General features: G+C 31.5%; 2 protein-coding genes across 3 annotated transcripts in view; one reads left to right on the top strand and one right to left on the bottom strand.

Annotated features, from left to right (window-relative positions):
• Nucleotides 1-14,624, bottom strand: part of LOC124529696 (protein tweety-like) — an 83,266-nt gene extending 68,642 nt beyond the window's left edge. The window contains exon 1 of one of the 2 annotated variants that reach the window (XM_047103566.1): nt 14,303-14,624. The gene's annotated coding sequence lies outside the window, so the exon portion shown is untranslated. The remainder of the gene's footprint in view (nt 1-14,302) is intronic. The other variant, XM_047103567.1, reaches the window with a different exon arrangement.
• Nucleotides 14,625-15,140: 516 nt separating this feature from the next.
• LOC124529580 (cytosolic Fe-S cluster assembly factor NUBP2 homolog) lies at nt 15,141-17,280 on the top strand. The gene is made up of 4 exons (XM_047103355.1): nt 15,141-15,358; nt 15,453-15,723; nt 16,326-16,497; nt 17,041-17,280. The coding sequence occupies exons 1-4, from the start codon at nt 15,248-15,250 to the stop codon at nt 17,273-17,275; spliced, it is 789 nt and encodes a 262-aa protein (XP_046959311.1). The 5' UTR covers nt 15,141-15,247; the 3' UTR covers nt 17,276-17,280.

The raw sequence follows: 17,280 nt of genomic DNA, 5'->3' as shown, positions 1-17,280 counted from the left end.
CAATGCACTCTGCGTCCGGTCGGGATAATTTAGGCCCAAGTATTGTCTATGATTCTCTTGTCTATGCATCCTGTACGCTTTTATGGCGCGTAAACTGACAGATATAATGGCGGGTTTATTAATAGCATTGAAATATAATACCGTAATGTGTTAATTGATTTCTTTTTTAATTAGAAAACGTTTTCAAGATAAGATCAACATTTATATTGATCGTATTAAATAGAAAAAAAATAAAAAAGACATTTTTACAATAATTTCATTTTCATATTAATTCTTTATAATTATGTATGTTGTTGTTGTTGTATGTCACGATACTATTAATATTTTGAAGCGTATTTGGCGTACTAACTCTACCACTGGTTCTTAAGTGCCTCTTGTAAAAATATTGACAAAAAAAAGTTTCAAACATCATGTAAATATCTATGACATCACCAGGAATGTACTTTTATTTATAATGCGTTCTATTTTACTATTATTAGGTAGTGAGAATTGCAAATAGATCACCTGATGTTAAGTAGTGGTGACCACCACTAACTATTACCACCAAGACTGTAAATAAAGATACTTTATGTCGCTAATACGAGAACAATATTGGACACCCAAACTCAGAAACCAAACAAAATCAGATTCAACCAAAAGGTTTGGTCAAAGACCTACGACTAACTAACTATAGCTAAAAATTTCCTGTTATGAACATAAAAACCACTACATAAATTCGTATAAAATAAAGCACAGTTCCGCATATCTTAGTGTCATATCATTTAATACGACTTGTCACCCAAACGGGCTTCGCAGATATAACGACATCGCGAATCGCAATCCACAATCGCAGCAGAAAATTAACTCCGACAAATTGCGTATTGATTTTTTATATCAATAAATTATTGAAATAATTGAGGAAACTTACCCAGGTCCATTATGATTTGTCTAATTACACGCCATTTTTTTATCTGTAACTGTAACCTTTGTTGTTAAGAGCCAAATTTACCTATCTACAATTACATAAATATATATATTTATTTTTTGAAATTGTACAATGACGGAATTTAATATCCAGTTCTGATCAGTGATCAAAGTCAGGTTAACTAATTTAGCTTTTATCTAAGCGCTCATTGGTCGCCTATTACGACATCGGTTGCCACCAGCCAATGGCTATTCAGATTAACCTATTACCTAGCAGACCTAGAAAGCGCTGACGTTTCCCCATTTAATCGTTCTTCCGATTCTCTGGCCAGAATTTATCAGTCTTTAATCAGTCATTAGTGAAAAAAAGAATGAGAATGGAATAACATTTTCATTGACAAAGGACTTGATTAAAACCTAAAATAGTCAGTTATTTGCGCAAATATATTATAGCTCAAAAAGCTCGCAAGTGAGTGCGGAGACTGAGATAAACTTACAGTCAGTTGAGACTTATCCAAAACAATACTTAGTATCTTCGGATCGTCAATGAGAATATTTTGACTGAATAACCGTAGAACTTGTTTCAAAGGATCAAGATCGACAGACTTATATATACGATTCATTTATGTTGTAGTTGAATCACTGAACACTCAAAGATCAGAGTTGAACTGCAGATAACATTCGATTTTTAATTTTCTATAAATATCGTTGACAAATGTAATATATTCTTTACACTGTAAGAGATAACTGGCCTTTGTTCTGTATTTCCTACAAATTCATTTATTATCATATTAATAAACTATAGTCCATTGTATGTAAACAATACATGTATAGTAGTATGACAATTATACAATCACAAAACAATAACATTATTCACGCAAAACAATTTATTTACTGTGTCCACTTATCGTATTTAAGATAGAGGTTGCTAGAAAAAAGGTTTCATTGTAAAATTGATAAGTAATCACAACATGAAACAAAGCCCCGAAGGCGGAATATTCTTTTATTTTTAACGTTGAGATAAAAATAGGCTCCTTTGAGTCTATACAAATATTATAAATGCGAAAGTTACTCTGTCTGTTACGCTTTCACGGTCAAACCAATGAACCGAATATAATGGACATTGGTATAACGCAAGTTTGAACCCGAAGAAAGGACACTACTTTTTTTTACATATCGCCTGACGATTCACCCCTAAAAGGCGACTGAATCAATGTGCGATATCTACTAGATAATTTATTAATACATTAAGCTAAAAATAGCCGCTATTACTCTTTCACAAAGTAAATAAGCATTTTTTTTAAATGTACAATAATACGTCCTTCAATAAAATAAATAAATACTAACGACACGTTTTCTATTCATCCATATTCAGCGACCGTTGGTGTGTTGTTTGTTTATTTTTATCAGTTGCACTAGGTCTCAAATATGCAATAAAATCTGGTTTTGAAGTCGAGTAAGCCGCGGAAAAGGCCTATAGCCTACATATATTCATAGCTTAATAGTCAAGCCAGAATAACTAACTAAAGTTGTACTTTTTTCCCTCTGCACCAGTCACCAGTACCGACACTTGATCCTTCGAATGAATAATACTTCATTTTTATATATATATATATATATATATATACAATATAGTTACTATGGAAAGTAATAATTAAGCCGTCGACAACGAATATGGAATACCTATACTTATCCTTTAATTCCTAAAGCAATAGTAGTCGTAGCACCAAAAAATATATCTAGAACACAATGACATACTTACATAATATTTACATTTAGACAAAAAAAAATCATATTAAAGTGTCCACAATAGTAAAAATATGTTGAATTATTTATAATTATTATTGTAATTATAACAGCGATCGTTTTAATTTCTTCGAAGTTAATATTAAATCGATTGCAATTAGGTGCAGTAGCGAGCAGTGGCTATCTTGGTTCTCCAAACAGATAAGTTTGTTAGTGCCAATTGAAATTGGGTTAGCGCAATCGTTTACAGCTAGGCAACTACAGCTACACATTATCGCTATTTTAGTTAAAAACTTTCGATATTATAACAAATGCATCTTGCAAATACGTACATAAAAATTACTTAAAATTGCAATTTTTTTGTATTATTTTACTCTAAAAGAGCTTATGATTATCATCTAGCCATTAGTGTATTATTTTTATTTAAATAATAAACTTAAAAGGTGAGGTTTAGCGTCCGTAACGCAATCGTTGACGATGCCTAGTGATGAAAAATTTTGAAGGATTGATCCTGAACCATTAGGCTTTTGCGGTCAAAGTCTTATACAAAAATTAAGCTTACATGGAGATAAATTTCTTAAAATGGGGTTTTTTAGGCTGACCAAGCTTTGAACTGACAGGGTTCAAAGTGATCTGTACTTTTATATGCTCGCTACTAAACCAACGAGCCAGTTTCGTTGTAAAAACTTGAGCTACATGAAGTTCCACGTCAAGGAATTCGTTTACACCGATAAAAACCACTTAAAAAAAATTACATATATTTTATACGTTTACTTAATCCGAGACAATAAATCTGACTCCGTGAGTTCTTAAGATAATTCGAAACCTTCTTAAACAGCGATGCTATAAATTGGAGGATTATACTGTCTCTGTATCTGTGGCGTCGTAACTCTCAAACGAATGATTTTAATGATGTTTTTTTATATAAAGTTGTAATTACGTTACAATTTACTAATGACAGGACCGAGGTGGTCCGTGATGACAATGACGCCCACTTATCAAATATACTATCGTAACAATGGATCGTATTATTAGCCGTCTTTAAAAAATAAAGACGATTTTTTTTAAGTGCGTTCGGTCTTCTTCGATTTTGGTAAAGTTTTTTTATGAAATATGATAAACGAGGGTAACATAATCGTCATATAATATGTAGCACTTAAAATTACCACGTAAATTATTGTTAAACCAATAATGATCACTAATACAGTATATTTTTATTTATTTTTTTATTTTATTGTATTCTATAAACATTCTAACCGATATGCACTTCTAATAACTATACAAGACAAAACAGCTGTGATAAGAGTAAGAAATTAATGAAATAAGCGAGACATATGTATCTAAGTACACATAAAGCGAATTGAACGCTTTCGCGATTAAGGCTTGCAAAATATATGTCGTCGTTATCTTTATTCGCGACACAGCAAGCTACATAGGAGCCGATCCACCGATATCAGTCCGGACACCGCCCACCCGCTGATAAGCGTGTGTGAACGTTTGCCTCTTGCATAGATGCATTCACGGGAACTTTGAATTGTGATTACAGCACTGATGTCATTGTTTAATAGTAGACATAATGTAGAACATCGATAAATAATAAAATAGACATTAATTTATTTATTATTAAGGACCAACAGCAATCACTACACTTACACATAAAAACACATTTATACTTAATATAAAGTGTGCATCTCTTAAATACGGCCACAACATGCATTAGTAGGTAAATTTTATTACTTAAAAAAATTATAATACTAAAATACTAGTGATTAATTTCGTTTCATTTCAAAAATAAAGTAATAATATAACCCATTGTGCAACAAAGAATTAAATAACATACATTACATAAATAGGTTCACTATGCAAAAAGCGCTTTTAGCACTTCAAAAGCGATCTCCGAAAAAGTTACAATGCCGTAACGAAATGGATGCGAGGACTAAACAGCTTTTGGAGCAGAATAGATTTCTATGTATGCACCTACACGAGTATTTGGTTTAGCTAACCTACAAGCCTGCAGAAGTCGTGAACCAGCGTTCAAATCCCGGATCGTATCAATAATCTCATTTGGTTTTAGTGTCGATAAATTTTCAGTGGCCCCGATGTGGCTCGTCTAGAAAAGCACAGCAAACAAAATTCGTCATTCGGAAAATTCACAATTTAATTAGTTTTTCGTAGAAATTTTGTTTTACATTTTTAGTGAATTTTAAACTGATTTTTTTTAAAATACGTTCGTCTTTTGATCTTTAATAATTTACGTATGAAGTATAATTAAAATTATATTTTAAAATAAATCTTTAAATGTGAAATATTACTTCTGAATAAATTATTATTAATAACAGCAATATTATTTTTCATAATTTCATACGTGGTTTCCGATACGGCTGAATATGCTGCATACCGGGGTTCATGACCTATTTGCACCTGCGAGATGAAATATTGAGATGCAGTTAAAATATTCTGCGTATTATAGAACGTTAAACGGTGAATGGACGAGAAATTTCAAATAAAAATGAAATAACATTCTAAAACATAGACCTTTTTTATAATTGAAAATTCATAATAAAAATGAAGACTATAATTTAGTATGTACAATCAGAGTAAAAAAGCCTTCGTTAGTTTTAAAACTCATTCCTTTATCAAGTCTTAAACTCTTTAACTCTTTCAGTACCTTTCGAATCTAAACATCAAATCATTGCGACGCAATATGTCATTCTCGATCGGTAAAGCAGATTTTCGCTCATACTGAGCACACGAAAATAGATCTTAAGGTGATGAACCTTTTCTTACCCCGACTGTACAAATAAAAGAAACCGGTGATACGTGATAGTATTGTGAATAATAATTATTAATGACTGAAAAGTTTTATTTTTTTAATCGCAAATATTCCGAAAGTTACAAAACAGAAAACGCAACGTTGTATAAGATGGTCAATAACAAAACAAATTCACTTTATTTACAAGGCTCTTATTACATTTCGAATTAATTTACAAATTTAATTAAAATTAAAGCCATCTCCGTGTCGGGTTGTTTGATTCTACGAAGAAGAACCGGTAAGAAACTCGGTAGTTAGTCGTGCAGTCAGCGTATTTACACAGTTTCAAGTCTGATTTTAAGTTAAAAGTTAAACATTAAACAGTCACTTGCAAAGGCGTATCGTAAGTAATTGATTAATCTTTACCACCACCCGGCTTCTCTCATACACGAATTCAAATCCCTTTATTTCAATCGAGAATTACACTTTCTTATTGATTGTCAAATTAGAGACTACCATCAGTTCGGAAAGAAAATACCCAGACCTGAGTTGGTGGAATATGTACATTAAATTAAGTAGTGATGTTTTCCTTCATTTTCAACCGACTTCCAAAAGGAGGAGGTTATCAATTCGTCTGTATTTTTTTTTTTTTTTTTTTTATTTTTGTTACCTCATAACTTTTCACTGGGTGGACCGATTTTGATATATTTTTTTTTTTGTTTGAAAGGTAGTGCTTCCCGTGGGGTCCCATTTTTTTTTAATTTTTTTCCGATGATGGTATCCATATGAAAACGACATAAGTCTTAAATTTGCATTATGTATATGCGTGACAAAAAAGTGAATAACTGAAAATCACGTTAACCAATTTTGATAATTCTTTTTTTATTATAAATAATATACTTCAAGGGTAATTTGGTGAAAATTTGGTACGGTTCTGAGCACAGGATACATGACAAAGTAACGGAACGGAATGGAACGGAACAATTCTGAGGAGCACGTTAGCGATACTCAGTAGAATCTTTTATTTATAGGTTATTTGGATATTTGAATCACCTTCCGTAATGTGGTTATGTTAATGTAATTATCATAGTCGAATATTATAATCAACTAGCTACTACCCCGGCTTCGCACGGATGCAATACTGATACTAAATATACTACAGAATTTGTTTATGTACGACATCACATCGCAAACTTCTAAAATTATCAGTGTTTCTTTTCTATATTGTTCATGTATTATATACACAAACCTTCCCCTTGAATCACACTATCTTTTAAAAAAAACCACATCAAAATCCGTTGCGTAGATTTAAAGATATAGGGACAGAGAAAGCGACTTTGTTTTATACTATGTAGTGATGGAACTCCTATACGGCTCGCAGTTAGGGTGCGATATGGGGCAGAATTTCTTACTATCTTTAATCAAATTTTGTGTATGTGATGTGATGTCATATGATGTACGAAATATAGTTGGTCTTTTTCAAAGTTTTTTTGCTGAGTTCGATTACAGCTCTTTCGAGGGATCCTTGTAGTTTACGCCGCGTGACGTATTAAATCCGCATTTTCGAAAGTCTATTTTTGCTGTATTCGCAAGTTTCCTTTGAAATTGTCCTCGAAGTAGTTTCTGACTCATATAAACGGAACGCTTAATCTATCCATATTAAAAAAAAATAGTCAACATCAGCTTCACTTAAAATCAAAAAATAAATAAAAATTTTAACAAAAAGAAAAACCGACTTCAAACAAAACACTATTTTAAAACAAATGAATATGCACGAAAAAGTAATAAAAATAATTGCGTATTCAACATATTTTTTAGAGTCTTCCTAAGTTAAATGACATGAAAAATATTAGACTAATTAAAAGTCGATTAACGATTATATCATGTAGTTATAATTATTGTTATATTTGGAGTCGGTGTCAGCCAATAAAACCCTACATAACCCTACGTATATCTATCAAAAAACAATACGAGAATACTTTAACAAATATGTTTTTTACAACTTACCTTTTACACAATAATATACTGGATCAATCAAGGGGCTCGTATCGCTTCTTTCGTTTGATTGTTGGGGCAAGACTCTAAAAAATATGTTGAATACGCAATTATTTTTATTACTTTTTCGTGCATATTCATTTGTTTTAAAATAGTGTTTTGTTTGAAGTCGGTTTTTCTTTTTGTTAAAATTTTTATTTATCGAACATGGGATTAATCATTAACAAACAAATGAAAACTGTGGTTTGGTTCTGGATTTACGTCATTACATACGTAATGTTACATGCTCACTAATTTTATTTTGCATAATAGGTTGACTAATTTAGAATGGACGTAATATTAATAATACGCGAAGCTTTGGTTATTTATTTTTATGAATTTGGTAGACAGACGGGAATAGGCGACTGATGAAAAGTGGTCACTACACCACCTTACATGACACCAGTGCACCAATCTTAATTAACCACCAAATCGGACATCTAGATTTAGTCGGATTATCGATTTAATATCATGTTGATATACGTTGTATGACAAAATAGCATATTAATAGCAAGAGTTCGAAACGACTTCTATTATCAAGTCTTTGACCCCGAAACTCATGATCGTTCATAATTGTATGTTGCAAGGTGTCTTTCTAACTTGGCCGGGAGACGTCTGTCGAAGTCACACTTATATGTCAAGGTATCTTAACTGTTCGCTTAAGGTCATAATAAGTAATTGTTTTGTTACTTATGTGTTAGTAACATAATATTATTAATAGCGGTTATTCCGAAATCTTTATCTATATGTAATACAAATTATCGTGTAGCACTTATTACAATAAAATAAAAATCTTTATTCAAGTACGTTTACTAGGAGTACTACACTTTACAATTCTCATGTTACAGGCTTAGATTTTCATCGAATATTCGAAACAGCCATAAAAAAACGGTTACAAAAGCTTTTTTAAGTAACCGCAAAGTACCTATTAAAATAATTTAACAAAAATATGCAAAACACTGTTTCATTTAGTCAAAAGAAACGCAAAATCGCAATGTTATTACATTATCGATAACCATATATTTCATTAATTGAAATAGCGAAATATACAATTACTATTTTTAAATTTTAGTAACACAAGAATGATGTCAAGATGTGAATTACATTACCCACAGTATTTGTACGGTCATTCGGTACAGCCGTGAGCGCGTCAAGCAAGTCGTCGAACGAATTGAGAGCTCACTCGTTGTGGGGGAGTTGATTGGATTTCCACCCCGACGTCAACACGAACGAGTATCGCTTGTAGATTGAAACGAAATATATATAAAGAATATTACTAAGAACCACACCCCACACACATTTACACTTAATTAAAAAATATTTCAATAATGTAACATAACTTAAATTACAATAGATACATCCTAGAGCACAAGAATTTGTTTAGGTTTTTTTTCTATCTATATTTATGTTAAACTATGAAACGAGCGTGGTGTTAAAACGACACAAGGATTAAGATACAGCTGACATAATATGCAGTCTGTGATAATTATCGCAATAATTTTTAATTTCGTTCTTCGAACTACTAAGAAATTAAATATTTAGTCATCGCAATATAACATCAATTTAAAATTATTTTTAAACAGAGTAGTCGTCACGACGAAAGTAGCCATTTGAAATTATTATGTAAACGCATACATAGCACATGCGTGCCCTGAAAAATAATGAATTTGAAAGAGAATTTGAATATCTATAAATTTTAATTAGGTTCTTAAAGATGACCAATTCACATAGTATTCATACTTTCAGCACTGTATAATAGATAAGCTAGCAAATGCAAACTTATGCTATGTAAGCGACAAGTCGGAGCTTCGTGAACAGACCTAGTGAAAACGTGACAATACCAACATTCCCACAGCTGGGCCATTAGCACATAATACAATACTGAAAAAAGAAACATTAAACCAATTCAAAGCGTCCCAGCCCCGAGGCGAACGCGCTCGAGAGCTGCAGTGGTCGAATGCTTGAACAAACAATAATTTTAACTCGCAGCCTTTTACAATTCAACGTGCAACACTGCGGCCCATTTTTCCGAATAACACTTTTTATCGCTTCATTTTCATACTTCTAGAACGTTCCCTTACATTTATATTTCGAATGGTCCCGACGTAATTTTTTCGTGTCACCGAATTATGGAAGCACAAACGAACCGCTACGCCCGCATTACTGTGATGGTAACGAGCTCGTTTGAATTATTTGATCGCAATAAACGCCTGTTATAATGTAAGCTTTGAGTCGGCCGCCCGCCGTGCTGATGTGACGGAACAGACTCAACATTTCCAAACAAACTGAAATACTTACGAAACAAAATGAGTACCCGAAGAAACAGTTTCGATGGTACCCATATTTAGAACAAGAACAGTCTTTTAATAATAATTGTGTAATGTTATTATTAAACATTTTAATTACGTTTTGTAAAGCGCGACACGTGTCTCAATGGACAGGAGAAAAATAAGGGGCTTAAAATAACTTCTAATTCAGACAAACTTTTTGGTTACTACACAATATCTTTTTCGTTTTTTGTACTTGTGTCGATAAAAATCAATAATTCTATTCATATTTACAAAACAAATATACTTTTTCGTTAAAACACCCACCCGGTTTCACACAAGTTCTAACATGTCATATTATTAATTAGCTACAATAACTTTATTACGTTTAGTAATTCCATTAAAAGCATGATTCATTGTAACAGGGAATTAAAAGTAAAATAATTAACATATAAATGAAAGGACATTACCGCCGGGGAATAAGTCGAATAAAATAAACAATTCACAGCTGGATGTAGCCAATAATAGGCGATCCCCCATGTTGGTGATTTATGACCTAGATATTCGTGAACGCATTGCCAAACGGAGGGCTTACCGATCCGTCGTTATACGTACCAAGGGAATTTAAAAGAAATATCATATTCTTAATTAATATATACTATAGATACATTCGTATATATACAGAAATATGACTGTATTCGACTATCTTATCTTGTCTATTGATGGCACTGGATTAATTTTGGAAATACTATAATTACGGAATTTACATGTCTTGTTATGTATTATATATGTATTTATTAGTAAACATTGTAAAATATTACCAATTTTTAATGGAAAAATATTTTATCAAATTGGATTAAAGATCATAGGAGAAATGCATTTAAACAACCATAACAGCTTTAGTATAATATAATTGAATATACTTTAATGTAAACCAAAATAGTAAAAGTAACATACAGTTATTAATCAGACAAAATTAATGGGATGTATAAAAAAAAGGCTCAACGATAAGAAAGCTATCTTGTGAGAGAAAATTTTATTACGGACGACGGAGGAACTTTCAAACTGTACAACTTGATACTTCTTTGAGCAATTTAAAAACTATATACAAATGTATCGAAAATAAATATCGACGAAACCAATACTAATATTATAAATGTTAATCTGTCTGTCTGTCCATCTCTCTTTTACTGTCAAACCAATGAACCGAATTTGACGAAATTTACTATGAAGCAAGCATAAGACTACCTTGCCTAACACATGATACAACAACAGGCTGTAAATTCCCACTGATGGGCTAAAGGCCTCCTCTCCCTTTGAGGAGAAGGTATTTGGAACATATTCCACCACGTTGTTCCAATGCGGGTTGGTGGAATACACACGTGGCAGAATTTCTATGAATTTTGTCACATGCAGGTTTCCTCACGATGTTTTCCTTCACCGCTGAGCACGAGATGAATTATAAAGACAAATTAAGCACATGAATCAGCGGTGCTTGCCGGGGTTTGAACCCGCAATCATCGGTTAAGATACACGCGTTCTAATCACTGGGCCATCTCGACTCTCAACAACACTTGATAATCAACTCATAAATACTGACCGATGCCGCGGTCGACAACTAGTATTTCATATTTTTTGTTATATTTGTATTTACATAGACATGAAGTCCGTGCGTGTGGTCTTATCTGTAATTTGTATCTATGTTAGTGTGCGTGCTTATTTTTATAGTACGATATACAATGGCAGGCTTTAAAACATTTAATGTACAACTGACGGCTACTTTTCGGTATACGCAGGCGCGTTTCAGAGGACTCGAATGCCTCCGCTGTTTCGTTATAACTCTCGTTGTTATTTCAGCCCGACTCTATTTATTTTTTGAAATGGAAATGCTTAATATTTTAATTAAGGTAATTAATATACTTTATTACTTTTGTATAAACTCTCGGAAACAGTGCTTCAGTAAGAACGATCGCATTACGGTCTTTCCAGCTTCAATTTCCGAAACTGCACTAAGTTTATTTTAATTTAAGTACTTATATTTTGGTAATTTAATAGTTCGAAAGTTTAAATATTGAAAAATAATCACATTTTACTAATTGCATGTCTATGTATACTTGGTACATACCCCGACTTAACATTTTTACAATTTTTGTCTGTCTATCTGTTTGTTCCGGCTAATATCTGAAACGGTTGGACCGATTTTGTCAGGGCTATCTCTGGGAGTTAGCTGATAAAATAAGGAGTAACTTAGGCTACAAAAACATTTAATTTGATAAATTGAAACGCACCCAGAGTCGCAGGCACGGCTAGTAATAATGCGTTGATGAAGTACTAGTACTCAGTAGTTTAATTCAAATTCACTCCTCCCGGCTCTAGGCAGAGCTTTCAGCGCGATCATCTCTACCACGCACAGCTCTTGATATCAAACATATGTGAACTGTTATATGATGATAGTTTCAAGTTCAAAATATTGTTATTGTAATTATTAGTTATGGAGGCAGTCGCCCTCTTTTTTACTTTCACACTAAGAGAGAGAGTCAAGATATATACAAATTTCATTCAATTCACGTTAAAGTGTCCTGATCTAAAACGAACAAAGGGTTAACATACTTCTTACCACTCACCGCACGTCGTAAAAGTCGCAAGAGAGAAATATGGAGTCATGAACTTATACGAGAGGCACGTTGCTTCCTGTGAACAATCTAGCAAACAGTAGCTAGCCGGTGAGAATTAATGAAAATTGATTACTAACTAACCGTTAACAATTTTAATTCAACAATTTATTTATATACTGTATAATGTTTACGCGAAGGCGCGCCCTTCCACGTTTAATTATTACTATCGGCGCACATGCATGAGTGAGTGACGATCGTACTTACAAGATGTCTAAGTGTGAGTGTGACAACTAGGAGTACAGTCAGCAAAAAAATGCAAAAAATATTATGCTTGTTATGTTTATTTAATTAAAGCACCAATCAACTATTTGTAATAATATTTGAGCAGAGATGACTTCATTGATAAAAACGTCGATCTGAATCTGGATGAACCCGCGACCTATGGGGTCTTTGACCTTGTTTTCTTGTGCTATGTATGTATTGGAAGAAGTTCAAGATGTATTGTGTAATTTAAAGGCTGCAGAAAGCACAGGTAAACCTTAAGCATTTCATGAACAGATGAATAGGAAATTTGATTTATGTTAACTTTTTTTTTTAAATAAAACCTTTTCCTTAAAATATTGTGTAATCAACAATTAAGACAGTGCAAAAGTAAACCCCAATTGACTGAATGTGACTCATGAGGGGTGAGAATGAACATTGACTTCACCCTTATTTATTGATGTTATCTCCAAGGTCATGGGGCTGAAAGTGGTATTGAGAATACTAACTTAATTATTTTTATTACTATTCTCATCCAATTGACGAATAAATCACGCAAGTTTTAAAACCAGTAATACCTATATACTTTTTTTTACACATAGTAAATTAAAAATATACAAGTATATTTAATTTTATTTTAAGATAATTACGATTTTGTGTATAAATTACACATAGGTATTCAACACAGTACTTCTATTTGAATAAATAAATATTTGTTTAGTTATTTAGAGCATTTTATGACATCAATAAAATCAAAACATCATTTATTCATAGTAGACTAACAAGTAATTTTCCTTTTTTTTGGTAGGAGAGGGTTATTTACACTAAAAAAATATACATAGTGTAATTTTAATTAAATATTTATATTAGAGTAATTGGATATAGTCCAGCGGCTAACAAATGACCCTTTAAATTTTAATATCTGTGTTAATTAAAGTTACAAATTAAAAAAAAAAAACATTCTAAATTCTAATTAATTTGGAATATTGGATACCAATCAAACTTCTTATATTCTCCTTTTCTGTGTATTGTCCTAATAATGTGTGCGCTATTGGAATGAATTTAATTGTATCTGATTCATATAAATTGATATAAATGTAGATCAATGACACAACTAGATATAATACCAGCATGCAGGTGAGTTGTTTGTGTTGTAATTCAATCTTAAATAAATAATTAAAATTGATCAATGAAAAAAATTAAATAGAATTGTATAATATACTCCAAACTCCTCAATAGGAAGGAGAGTGTCAGGACTTTAGCTGGCTGTTATATTTTTTATTTTTCTAATTTTGTCTTTTGAAAATTCAGTGTGTAAATTCAGCCATTTATTATATATAAATGGCTAAATTTACACACTAATTTTAAGGTGTAAAGACAACAATTTTGTACAATAACATAAATTTAAAGATATTAAACTATTTTAATTCATAAATATATCGTAACATATTTTGCAATTGCTGAGTTTAAAATAACTGTCTCATATTAAAATTTTGTGATAAATTTTGTATATCATATAAATATTGTTTGATAAAATGGAAATATAAATGGATTTTTGAACTATTTCGTGGAATATCGGCTAAGGGAGAAGGGTAATCCAAGCCCACTACAGAAAGCTCATCGCAGCTTGTTCGGATATTTAATGAAACAATGATGGATTGCAACATATATCGATAATCTCTATAAAAATCTACAAATAACGTGAAATATTTAAAGAAAAATACCTGTAAATTACTTAGAATGAAGATTAGTCTCCGGTTCTCGTACCTTGTCTCATAAAACCTTGCACAAGCACTAAACTCAAATTTTACTAAAATAAAACACACCCGACACTGATGTTCACTTGAAACTCATGTGAAATTAAAAATTCAACATGTATCACAATCTAATTATGTTATAAAACGTCCAATAATCTGTTACAAAATGGAAAAATTGTAGCATCTCCCTATGTAAGTACCGGCACACGATGAACACTACCTCAACCCAGAAAACCTATTTAAAACTGACAAAAAAACATTCAACGCGGCGCTACTGTCGCTTTTTGGCGCAAGCGCTAATGAAAGGTTTTTTTTTTAATGATTTCGATTCTAATCTATTAGCCCTTTTTCATATAAATATAATTATGAAATAAATAAGGGGCGGGGTGACTTTTTTTATTTCCCATATAATTATATACACTCAATATATTCATTTTCAACAATAAATATACTTATTGAACGTCTATTTTTCTATTTCAAATGTGTTGCCATTATTAAAGTTATGTATGAAAAATTCACTGACCATCTTGCTATTTTCATGATTTATTGATTATTTAAACACAAAAAAGGTCCATAAAACTTTTAATAACATTTTCCTTAAAAAAATGATAAATGCAATGTTACTATAAAATATCTTACGTTCATAATGTTAAAGAGTAGCGAAAATTATTATTTTAAAATTCCTCCAAAATAAAGTGGTAATCATTTTAATTTCTACGAAACTTTTTTATGATTATGCGTTAACTATATTATAGCATTTATAATTTTTTTATTCTGTGTTAAATGTTAATAAACATGGCGATACGTGATAACACTGATAACAGATCAATGACAATTGACAGTAGTTGCCAGAACTTATTGTAGTGTTTATTTTTCTTCTATTGTAAATACGAGTTTATTATTATCAATAAAATGTTGGACGAAGTTAAACAAGTTATATTAGTCCTGTCTGGAAAAGGTGGAGTAGGAAAGTCAACAGTGAGCACACAGTTAGCTTTAACTCTTAAAGAAAAAGGGTTTAAGGTTAGAAAAGTTTGATTATAATTAATCATATTATGAGAGTCATCTTAGATTTCACACCCATAGCAGTATATTACATCATATTAATTATTTGCAGGTTGGGCTCCTTGATATTGACTTATGTGGGCCGAGTGTTCCATACCTGTTGAATTTAGAAGATCAAAACATTCATCAAGGTGCAGGGCATTGGATTCCGGTGTATTTAGACAAGGAGAAAAAATTAGGTGTTATGTCTATTGGTTTCCTCCTAAAATCGCGTAATGATGCAGTTGTGTGGAGAGGCCCTAAGAAAACGTCTATGATTAAACAGTTTTTGGAAGATGTTTATTGGGAGGATTTGGATTATCTCATAATCGATACTCCTCCAGGTATACTGATTGCAATATTATTAAAATTTGAATTTATAAGTAACAATTCAATAAATATTATTTCAAAACAAATTCCGATTATATATAAAATGCACTTGTACACTCAGAGAAGATTGCACAATCTTGCTTAAACCATATAAAACTAAAAAAGTTACTTTTGCTATTTATATTTGTGTCAAACAACAAAAATAATATTTAAAAGATTTAACCAATTTAAAAACTGCAAGTCATAAGCCTTACATAAGTCAGCTTTATCTTGAATGTGGTCTCACTTGATAATCATAAATTTCTATAAATCTATACCATACCACAATAATGCTTGATAAAATTTGATATTGCCTTAATCCAAATAAACTAGCCTGTTTTTCTATTGTGAAATACAATGGAAAAACCATACCTTTTTCCTTTTAATACAATATATGTAAACAATAAAAAAACACTTTATATTGTACCATATATAAATGAAAAGTTAATTATAAATCTTTTTATCAATTGTACAAAAAAAAAATTAATAGTAACAATAAGTGCATAGTGTTTATGTTATTATAAAAATTATAACTAATTAAAAGTGAAAATGTAACTCTCATTATTTTAATTTAAAGGAACATCTGATGAACACATCACAGTGATGGAAAATCTTCGTAAAGTGCCTCATTGCTCAGCAATAATAGTGACGACACCGCAACAAGTTGCTATAGAGGATGTTCGAAAAGAAATAACATTCTGTCGGAAAACTGGTATACCAATCATGGGCCTGATTGAAAATATGAGTGGGTAAGGAATGTTTCCAGTTAATAAATATAACTAAAATGTCCTTTTTTAATCATTAGAATAACAAACTGGCTTTCTTGTCTCCTAAGTCAGGCAAATTGGATACCTAAATGGATATTAGACATAGCAATAGTAATGTCAACTAGTCATTAGTCGTAAATACATCATCTTATTGTTCCATTTTCCCTTTAAACTGCACATCAGCTATGTAACTTTAGAATAAATGATAAAGCACTAGCACAAATCCTCATCAACTTTTAGAAAGCCTTAGTATTGAGATAAATTTGCTTATAATCATTATTAAACCAAATATTCAATTCTAATAATGTTACATATAGACATGGCGATTTGATAACCTCCTTTATTTGAAGACACTTTTTTTTTTTATTTATTTATTTGTTAACATATATACAATAATATTTTCGTTTAAAGGGTGCAAACATAAACTCGATAAGTTTTCCCGTGCACCCTGAAATATATTTCAATTGTCACTTAATATGTTTACATTTCAGTTACATATAACACATTTATATTTAAATATTACAGATATGAATGTCCAACATGCAGTCATTGTACAAATATATTTTCAACGGGTGGAGGGAAATCCCTAGCCGAGATATCAAAGATTAAATTCCTGGGAAGTATACCCATAGACCCAAGAATTGGGGCATTGGCTGGTAAAGGTGTTGCCGCTGTGACGGAGTTACCAGATTGTACTACAAGCAAAGTTTTTAGTGACTTAATAAATCACTTACCTCCTACAACTGCAAATGGTTCATAAGACAG

This window comes from Vanessa cardui, chromosome 5, assembly GCF_905220365.1.
Source record: "Vanessa cardui chromosome 5, ilVanCard2.1, whole genome shotgun sequence".
Classification (NCBI taxonomy): Eukaryota; Metazoa; Arthropoda; class Insecta; order Lepidoptera; family Nymphalidae; genus Vanessa; species Vanessa cardui.
Note: the sequence above shows the minus strand (reverse complement) of the source record. Positions and strands in the feature narration are given on the sequence as shown.

Excerpts from the sequence above, each read along its gene's own strand:
- LOC124529580 (XM_047103355.1), top strand. The coding sequence starts at position 15,248 with ATGTTGGACGAAGTTAAACAAGTTATATTAGTCCTGTCTGGAAAAGGT. Across the intron at positions 15,359-15,452 it reads TTAAAGAAAAAGGGTTTAAG|GTTGGGCTCCTTGATATTGA; the intron begins GTTAGAAAAGTT and ends AATTATTTGCAG. Across the intron at positions 15,724-16,325 it reads CATAATCGATACTCCTCCAG|GAACATCTGATGAACACATC; the intron begins GTATACTGATTG and ends TTTAATTTAAAG.